The sequence below is a fragment of the Herpailurus yagouaroundi genome, unplaced genomic scaffold, assembly GCF_014898765.1.
Source record: "Herpailurus yagouaroundi ecotype Mexico unplaced genomic scaffold, PumYag 253, whole genome shotgun sequence".
In the NCBI taxonomy this organism is placed as follows: Eukaryota; Metazoa; Chordata; class Mammalia; order Carnivora; family Felidae; genus Herpailurus; species Herpailurus yagouaroundi.
The window spans coordinates 313627-324024 of record NW_024412470.1 but is presented as its reverse complement, the minus strand read 5'-3'; the positions used below and the strand labels follow the sequence as shown (position 1 = coordinate 324024).

The following is a 10398-nucleotide window of genomic DNA, read 5'->3' as shown; positions in this document are numbered from 1 at the left end:
ATATATATATATATATATATAATATGTAAAATTTGATTTTATGTATGTGCACACACACTGGAATATATACAGCCATAAAAAATGAAATATTTCCATGTGCAACAACATGGTTGGAACTAAAGAATATAATGCTAAGTGAAATAAGTCAGTCAGAGAAAGACAAATACCATATAATTTCACTCATATGTGCAATCTAAGAAACAAAACAAATGAACAAAAAGGAAAAAAAGAGAGACAAACTAAGAAACAGATCCTTGGTTATAGAAAAGAAACTGGTGGTTGCCAGAGGGGGGCTTGGGGGCGCTGGGTGAGATAGGTGAAGAGATTAAGAGTACACTTACCACAATGAGCACTGGGTAATGTACAGAAATGCTGAATCACTGTATTGTCCACCTGAAACTAATATAACACTGTATGTTAACTATACTAGAATTAAAAGCAAAAACTTAATAATTTTTTTTGAAAAGAATATAGTTTTCAAAAAAGAATCATAAAAATTTTTTAAAACCAGAACATGGAATCAAGCCTCAGTCCCACCTAGAACCGCCTGGAATCTTGGGTACTCTACAGGTCACACACCCATTGAGCCAGCCTTGATCTCTGGCAATCTGGATTGATTGGCAGCAAGTTTCTTGAACCGAAACAGGAAGCAAACTCAGGCAGTGATCGTATCCCTGGAACAGCTCCAGGAGCTTCTCTTCCGTGGTTCTATGTATTGCTTTACACTGCGTGGGCCCCAGCTACCAAGCATCCGACCTACAAAAATAGATACGACAATTCATTTTATTTTCATTTTTCCAACTCTGAGGAGAACTTTGTGCCTGGATATTTGCAAAATGAAAAATCAATACTTGCAGAGCATCAACCACTTTTGTATACTTTTAAAAATCATTCTTATAAATAGAAGATTACAGCCAAAGAATTACGGTCCACAGCTGCCTGGACAATTAATATTTAAAGAAAAAGAATCTTTCCCCTGAAATCCCAGATACTTTTAGGTTCTTTGCCTGTGCAAACTTTGTTTCTGTTTTGTTCCAAGAGTTCTAAATAACTCCTGCTCTCTCTGCAATATATGTTCTTGTCGAGTATTTGAGCAGCATCAGACTTAGCTGTCTCCTGATGCCTCCCTTTGTTTCCAGAGAAGACTCGGACTGAAAATGTAGAGTAAAAGTGGCTTTTGTCTAGTATAGCACCAGACTCCAGAGAAGAAAACTATTTATTAAAACGGCGTTACAAAAAGCAAAAGCAAGGGTTTTTTTCTTGGACTATCTTAGTAATCGTTTTAATGTTGATCTGTATTTAGAAAGAGAGTCTGCCAAGAAGTAACTTACCTGGGAAGTGCTTCTTGGGATGAATCTGACTACTATGATATTGGGGAGGGGGGCCTAAACTATGGCCTGAAATTTCACACACAAAACAATTGAGTCAAGAAACACTTAAGCTTGTAGCAAGCAGTCAGAAGCAAAAGTCGTGAGGTTATCTCATAGGCATTTGCCGTGCAAGGGTCCCTTTGTTTTGATGTTTTGATGCCCCGCTCATGAGCCGTCAATTGAACTTGTACTTTGAAGCATTGATACAGGAAGCATTCCTTTCCAATGGCTCACAAATGGGCAAGAAACGGGCTTGACTAACTGGGATGCGTGGCTCCTGAGACGGTGGTGGGTGGTACTGTCACGAAAGGGGGACTCTAGCATGTGAGCTCCTAACACATTTTCTAATCAAATTTTGTAACACACTCATAATGTAAATGCGTGTTAGAAGTCTCTAAAGCAATTCCACAATATCTTCGTGTTCCATTTTTGAACATCCAGATTCTCACATAGAATTATCAATTTAAAGTGGAATCCTGCTATAAGTCTATCCATCATAGCCAAGGTTGCCAGTGGGTGCTGAAAGTTTCTGGGAATCTGCATGAACAGAGATGCTCTGAAGGTGATCACTTAGTGAGATCCAAGGCAGCTAAGGGCAGAAAGAAGCGTTTCACGTTGGCAAGACTCAATGTAGATTCACGTGGGCCCTGGCCAAACATCCAATTTGGGTGAATTAGTGCCAGGACAAGCTTCTTGCCCAAAACGTGTACGATATCTGATAACCACCTACCACAAAGGTTTTAAAGAAACCAAGAATCTCAGCCCTTGAACTAACCACTGACCAAATGATTGAGGAACTTGCAGAATTACATAGTTTGTAGGATTATTTGGTAATTCTTTAGAAAATAGCAGATGGCGTTATGGGATAGCCCAATGAATGCTTTGAAGTAGCACTTACTATCTCAAATTATAATGGACAAAATGCCTTTCCCTGACTATTTATGTGGAGATTAAAGATTAGAAACAAACTGATATTCATAAAGTATAACAAATGTCAGGGCACCTAGGTGGCTCAGTGGGTTAAACGTCCGACTCTTGGTTTCAGCTCAGGTTATGATCTCACTCTTTCGTGGGTTGAATCCCTGCATCAGGCTCTGTGCTGGCAGTGTGGAACCTGCTTGGGATTCTCTCTGTCTTTCTCTCTCCCTCCCTTTCAGCCCCTCCCCCACTCACACTGTCACTTTCTCTCTCAAATAAATACACTTTAAAAAACAGTATATCAGATGTAACTGACATTGACATAGGCATTGATTCTGTTTTCCAAATCATATTTTTATGATTCATAGGTAGACTTTGGCAGTCCTTTTTAACACACATTCACTCCTGAATGTAATGTTACTTGAAAGTGTAATTATAATGAGTTTTGTTATAGTATGCTTCTTTCCTCTAAAAGAGAACATGATTCCCTGTAGGGAAATTCAGGTAATTTGCAGCCACCATAATCTCCACTACACTGAAATGTTAAATGCTTGGCTTTTCTCCATGCATTTGCCTTTCTCTTCTCTACAACTACTATCTCCTACTCTTTTAATTCAATGCCGAGCACTTGAATGATGTTTTCTTTTCTCCTTCGACTCTTGGACTTCAGGATTAAGCTACGGTCAGAATGGTCCCTCTGAGACATCTCTTTATTTCCCGCTTCTCATCCTGATCAATTCATGAGTCATTTTCAGTTGGTGTGCCCTTTTCATTGCCTGTTACTAATATTTCATATATATCGCATTTTAAGGACTACCAATAGAGACTTACTTAAAATGGCAGCAAATTCCAGTTGAAATGTGTTGATTTTATTGAGTTTTACAGAGTCATATATATGAAAGGTCATCCAGTTCATGTAAATCATTTATGCCTGATGGCAGTCGATGCTTTCCTTACAGATTCTTTCAACCAAGCCTCTTAGTAAGTTAGTCTTCTGACAATATGAAAAATGCAAGACCTAAGAAATAGGATGTAGACAATTATGGATTCAGATATTGCCTTCCCTCAAGGTAGCCTGTAGCCCAATTAAGCAGTCAATACCATCATGCCCACAGCATACAGTTATGGAAACTGAGGCACCTAGAGTTCAGAAAACTGACCCATGACGGTGTTAATAAGTAAGAAGGTAAAGGATTAGAACCCAAAAGAGTCTAACTTCACATGCTTCTCTCCTAACAGCGAGGCTACACTCCTTTGGTCCATGAATTGTAGAAATATTCAAAATGGTGGGGCGCCTGGGTGGCGCAGTCGGTTAAGCGTCCGACTTCAGCCAGGTCACGATCTCGCAGTCCGTGAGTTCGAGCCCCGCGTCAGGCTCTGGGCTGATGGCTCAGAGCCTGGAGCCTGTTTCCGATTCTGTGTCTCCCTCTCTCTCTGCCCCTCCCCCATTCATGCTCTGTCTCTCTCTGTCCCAAAAATAAACGTTGAAAAAAAAAAAAGAAATATTCAAAATGGAAATACTTAAATATACATTCCCACTTGGAGATGTGTATATATATATACATACATACATACACACATACATACATACATACATATACACTGAAATTTTCACTGGGCTTTGAGCTACTTATGTCATTATTTTCCCTATGTGTCAGAGGCCTGACCCTGTTTCTCTGGCCCACACTTCTCAGCCTGGGTGCCCAGACTTCTGACCTCACCTAAGCTGATCTCTGTAATAATAGATGAGTTCCTCCAACTCTCTATGCTTCAACTCCCTTACCTGTTAAATGAGCAGATAATTGCAGTGACCCAGGGGGTTTAATGAGGGTTTTGATTGTGTTAATATCCAGGAAGTCACAGGAGAAGGTCTGCAAGTGGTATTCAGTAAATTTCAGCTAGTATGTTATTTATGTAACTGAGTAATCAAGTCCTTTAAAAATAACTCCATTTCTTATAAAATATATTTGATTAATGCACAGAGTCCAGTGAAAAGAGCAAAAATGGAACAACAAAATCCCCTGAGTTTTATTTTTTGTTTTACTTTATACTTCTTTTTATTGCCTTGATGTTTGAACTAAACGCTTTCAACATATTTCTTTCATTTTAAGAACGACTGCAATGGTTTCTACCACTTTTACATCTTTCAGATACTGTTTTATCTTCAAAGTCATTCACAAATTTCAATGTGCTTGGCTGCAGCTCTTATGTGATGGGAGGGCACAGGGCTTGGTATTAAAGTTGTGGGTTTGTCTCCACCCCAACCTGATAGCTCCATTCACTGTATGAACATCTGGTTCTCTGAGCCTCAGTATTTTCTTACCTGTGAGGCAGGAATAATTATTCCTGTCCTGGTGATATTCAAGGTGAAACCTCTTCACTTTTTCACCAACCCTTTTCATGTTGTTGCTAATTCTGTCTCCCAGAATCTCATAACTAACTATTTCTAACATGCGTAGGGTAATCACAGCTGCTCATGGTCCCCTTATGTAACATACAAGAATCTGAACTTGTGTGCCAGTGTGACATTATTAGTAATTATAATATTAATATCATTTAGAACTCTTTTTCTTGCAAGTTACGGAAAACTCAGTTCAAGCAGGCTTAACAAATGGGCATTAAGTGGCTCATGTAAATAAAAAATCAGATGTAGACTCAAGGCTATGAGATGAGGTTTCCAGGACCCAATTTCTTTTGACCTCTAAGTTCTCCATTCTCAAGCACTATGTGGTGAACAAAGAACTACCAGCAGTAAAAATGAAAGTTTGAATTCAAGGCCTACTTTCCATTAGCCTAAATGAGGTCACATAGTCAATTCTGAGCAGCTAACATTGCACAAGGAATGTGGAACTGTGTCCAGGAATGGTCAATCCAGGTGGAGAAAATCCTAAACAAAGCACAAAGACTTGTAGTAGCCAAAAGACTGGTTTCCACAAGGAAACCTTGAGTTCTGTTATAAAAGGAAGTATGAGTGTACTCTGAAACATAAACATAGCAGATGTAGAGTTGCATGACACAGGCTGGCAAATGTGAGTTGAAATGAGCCAAATATTTCTACCTATGTTCCATATAGCTCTTTAAATTGGCCACCATACTCATATTTCAGGGCTAGACACAACCCTTAAGGACAAACTACTAGTGAATTAGATTAAGCCCATTGTCCTTCCTTCCTTCACTTAAGGCCCCATGCCTCCCACTCTCGCCTTTCTTGCCCTTCCATCTTTGTTTTCTTTCCCTAGTTCCTCACATCCCCTCCTCCTGAATGGTGATGACTTTGAAGTCCTCTGATTTCCCAAAGTAGGCTCTCTACCCAGCGCTCAGTTCTACCTCCTCTCCCTTTGATTCTGGTACCCCAGTAGCTTTAAAATATTCCTCTACTAGACCTGGCCCCATGCTCTGCAAGGCCAACACACACCATCCAATTTAAACACCGGTAACAGACTCCCTGGCACACCTTCCTTAATCTATCAAAAATTCCTAACTGGCTAGCTACTCCGTTGCTGTACTGTCTTCTAGTGTTCTTGGCTATATATAAAGTGGATACCACTCAGCTCAGTTCAGAAAGATTATGTAGGGAAAGGACAATTTCTATTTTTATATACATCAATTTTCTTTTTAGCGACTATCCTTATTGCAAATACCCTCAATCCTCTCACCGACTTTAGTACACCTCTGTGGTGACAAATGTCCCCTCCTTTTTCTAAGATGCATCCTAAAATATTCTTCAATGGTCATTGCATGTCTTATATCAGACCAACTAGAACACAAAATGAAGAAGAGAATTGGGTCTCATTTGGGGAGGGGGAGCATTTTATTTGTTTTTATTTAATAAGAAAATTCCAGAGAAAGAACAAGCATTGCTTCACTTTTACCAGCCATACTTAGTCAGGCATTTGGAAATAAGTCTATAAAATATTTATTGTTTACACATCACATTAATTTTTTGTATTATTTTAATAATATTCTGTAACTAGAAAACAATTGCCTACACAGTGAAGTAGATGTTGGGGGCTGAGATACTCATGGATTTATGAGGAAGGGCCTGTTTGGTCCGATGACACTTTGGATGGACATCATGAACAGGATAGCCTGACATTTGATGGAGCACTTTCATGGGCTTTGTGTTCTTTAAACAGTATTTAACAAGCATCAAACACTTACAACTGGAAAAAAATGATTAAAAAAGGAAAACACTCAGAGACATAAACCTTACTCTCAAAGGGCTTACATTCTAAGTGAGAAAGTAAGATATTCAGGTGAATTGGTATTACAAGGGTCAAGGTCCCCTTTCTCAGTAGCGGGAGTAAAGAGGGAGCATCACCAGGCTAAGTCAGTCCACCACTGCGGTCTCTGACCTTCATTCTTAGACGATTCCTCCCTTTTTCTTTTGATCTCTCTATTTTATAATCTTTAGCATTTTCCCATAAGCTTTTATCAAACATATATGGCTTCAGTGGGGCTTAGATCTTTCATCACATTTCTTATCTACAAATCAAGTAAATATCAAAATTATGTAAATCCCCCATAGCAACCAAATAGAAGATTGCAATCAAATAAGTATCTGAATCTTATCACTAAATTGATGTGGAAACACAAAGGGCTTTGAAGCTGAATCCTGGAACAGCTCCAGCTGCAGAACATTATTGCTTTAGCAGAGAACCCAGACTATTGCTCTAACTCTAAATGAACCAGTTAATTTTTTCGTTTGTTTAACCAGCACCTACTTTGTGCCTGCCATATAGTGGTATCTTTTAGATATAGTATCTTTTAGTGCTTTTTTGGAGCTTATGTCCTAGAGGGGGAGACAAACAATAAATAAACAGATGTAATAAAACAGCAGATAATGTTGAGGGCTATGGGAGAAGGAAGTAATTTGAGGGAATATGAAGTGATGGATGTAGTATGTCGATAAAGTGGCCAAAATCTTTTAAAATATAGCGTTTGAGGAGAAATCTGCATAAAGCAAAAGAGTAGCACAGGAATGTCTCTGGAAAAACTCACCTGCCAAATGAGCAATATATATATAAAAATGTAGTTCAGTATTCATGAAAAATTAATATAATAATTATATATGTTAGCCCAATTATTTGACATATAGATGAAGTCCTATTCTTTAAGGAAAGGAAAATTTTTGACCTTTGGCATTGTTTGAATTTTTCCAAGAATCAAAGGCAAGAAGCTTTAGCCGCCATATGCTCCTTGTCAAATGCTGCTGAGTCTTAAGGTTGCTTCTGGTCAAATAAAGTAGTTCTCTAGGTAACCCATTTAATCTTCTCAAAAGCCTTCAAACCTAGCTGCTATGTTTCCCATCTTTAAAGATCAGTAGATCAAGGCAAAGAGAAGCTAAGTCACTTGCCCAAGGTCATCAGCTAAGGAGTAGTGAGGTCTAACAACATGCAACTTCTACTATAAATGGCTTGCCATTCTTATTTATCCTGAGAACTTATTGAACAATTACTGGGCTGTGTCATATTCTGAATACAATAAACACTATTCCTTCATCAAATTATGTTCAATCTATGTGTAAAGACAAAACCAACATACCTCCAAAACACTACAGAAGTGTGAGGTGGTATTCTATTGGCACATATGGTGAAGTAGTGTAAAATTAAAAAAGCAGAGTGGGTTGGTGTGAATATGAGCTAAATATGGCTTGGGGCTAAACCTTATTTTGGATCTAACCTTATTTGGATCTAACCTTATTTTTATTTTTTCTACCTCTGTTCATATAAGAAGCTGTTGCAGAAACTGGGATAGTTAGCCTGGAGAAGAAAAGACTCTGGGGGGATTTGATAACTGTCTACAAATATTTGAAGAACTGTCATGTGGAAAAGAAATTAGATTTGTTCTATATCTCCCTAGGGGTGCAAGTGATGGAAAGAAATCACCACAATATAAGAAAGGACTTTTAAACAAAATAAGGAAAACTCTAGAGCTCTAAAGATGGAATGGGCTCTTTGAGAGATGAGTACTCTGATCAACTAGGCAAGGCAGCCTCTTCAATGACCTCTTGTACAAGGGAATCAAGAGAAAGATGGATGGATAGCTGGGTGGATGGATGGATGGATGGATGAATAAATGGATGAATGATTGAATGGATGATGGATGGATGGGTGGATGGATGGATGACATGAATTTTAAGACTTCTGCTAAGGCTGAGAATATATGATTATCAGAGATAAATGAAATTTCAATTAATACTGAACTGCTTGTGAAGTTCATACCTCCTTTAGAAAATGTTTTCTGCTTTTAAAATTTTGGAAATCATATCTACAACTCCACATGTTACTTCCAGTTCTTAATTGATAATAAATAATCCTCTCAAGATGTACTTTATTTCTTGTTTGCTCTTTCTAGGTCTCCAGCCATACACCAACTATAGCTTCACACTTACAGCTTGTACACCTGCTGGATGCACTTCAAGCAAGCCTTTTCTAGGTCAGACACTGCAGGCAGCCCCTGAAGGTAATTAAAAATATCCATGATTTGGGAGGAGAAGTTTTCATATGGCATTTTGAAGTGAATTCTATAAACCCTTTCATGTAAAACAAAGAAGGAATAAAGTCGATAGGTACAAAATAAAATTGTATTCTACTCTGCCATTCTTCAGGTTTGGTTCACCTATAAGCCACCCAACACAAATTTTGCTTTCACTTCTTTAAACCTCTTCAGTTTACTTTTCTGTGATAAAGATTATTATACACTTTGATATAAAATTTCTCAAAAAAATCAAAAATCAAACATCTCTGGAATGCCAGTTATATGACAAGTACATGCTCACTGCTGGAGCTGACTTAAATATTCACTATCATGAACTTGTCATCAAGTTGAAGACACAGTACAATTTCCCAAACTTATATAAAGACAGAGAATCTGAAAAGTGATGTTAAGAAAAAACAAGTGTTCAATAATATTGTAATAACGGATGGTGACGGATGGTGACTGCACTTGCCATTAAGTAATGTGCAGAATTGCCAAATCAATATGTTTTACATATGAAACTAATATAACATTGCATGTTTTTGTTGTTTTTTAAATGTTTGTTTTTGGGAGAGAGACAGAGAGAGAGAGAGAGAGAGAGAGAGAGAGAGATTGAGCAAACAGAGTAGGGGCAGAGAGAGAGGGAGACAGAAGATCCAAAGCAGGCTCTGCACTGAGAGGAGACAGCCCAGTCCAGGGCTTGAACTCATGAACCGTGAAATCATGACCTGAGCCGAAGTCAGACGCTTAACCCACTGAGCCACCCAGGTACCCCAACATTGTATGTTAACGGTGCTTCAATTGAAAAATGAACAGAATGCTCAGGATAATCTGAACAAGGAGAGATTATAACTCATCATGAAAATCAAAAATATTTTGTGGTGTGAGAGTGAGTTCTGAGATGGACCATGAAGAACAAAGATTTTAACAAATTCACAATAGAGGAGAGGAAGAACCAAGCACAGACTGAGGACATGTAAAGTGGGGCCATCACCTTGGAAGGCAAATTGGCAATGTCTATTAAATTTAAAATGTTAATTTTCCATGACACAGCAGTTTCACATTCATTGTCTATGTCAGAAAATCACACTTTCAACAAATGCATAAGGAGACACGTACCAGGATGTTTATTGAAGCATTTTTGTTTGTTTATTTAATGGAAAACAGTTGGAAGTAATTTAAATGTCTATGAGTAGGGGAATTGCTAAATAAATTCAGGTATAGTCACATTATGAAACTCCATGCCTCATTTTAAAAGAATGAGACAATCTAACCATATAAAGAGGAAATTAAAACTGCAATAGTGCACGGTATCTTTTATGTATAAAAATGCTTAGGCAATAATATTCGTTTCTATAGGTAAATAAAAATATAGAAAAAAATTCTGGAAGCATATGTACATAACAACGGTTACCAATGGGTTGGGAACTGGAGTGGGTGTTACCATGTACTTTTAGAAGAAAGATAACCTCAGAAGCTTGGGTTAGTGATCAACTAATTATTTTGTTCATCTTTATTGTCTGCCTGTTTTCAATGTGGGGGAAACAGAGGCATACATGAGTTTATAAACAGAAATATAATGTTAATTACCATTGGAGAGTCCTGAACTGCTTGTCCATTACTCTTCTAA

At 38.0% G+C, this 10398-nt stretch overlaps 1 protein-coding gene across 5 annotated transcripts in view; it reads left to right on the top strand.

Annotated features, from left to right (window-relative positions):
* USH2A (usherin) overlaps positions 1-10398 on the top strand; it is a 751068-nt gene that overhangs the window by 590696 nt on the left and 149974 nt on the right. For all 5 annotated transcript variants that reach the window (XM_040461001.1, XM_040461002.1, XM_040461003.1 and 2 more), the window contains exon 56: positions 8646-8753. In XM_040461001.1, the coding sequence (XP_040316935.1) occupies positions 8646-8753 (108 nt within the window). The remainder of the gene's footprint in view (positions 1-8645; positions 8754-10398) is intronic.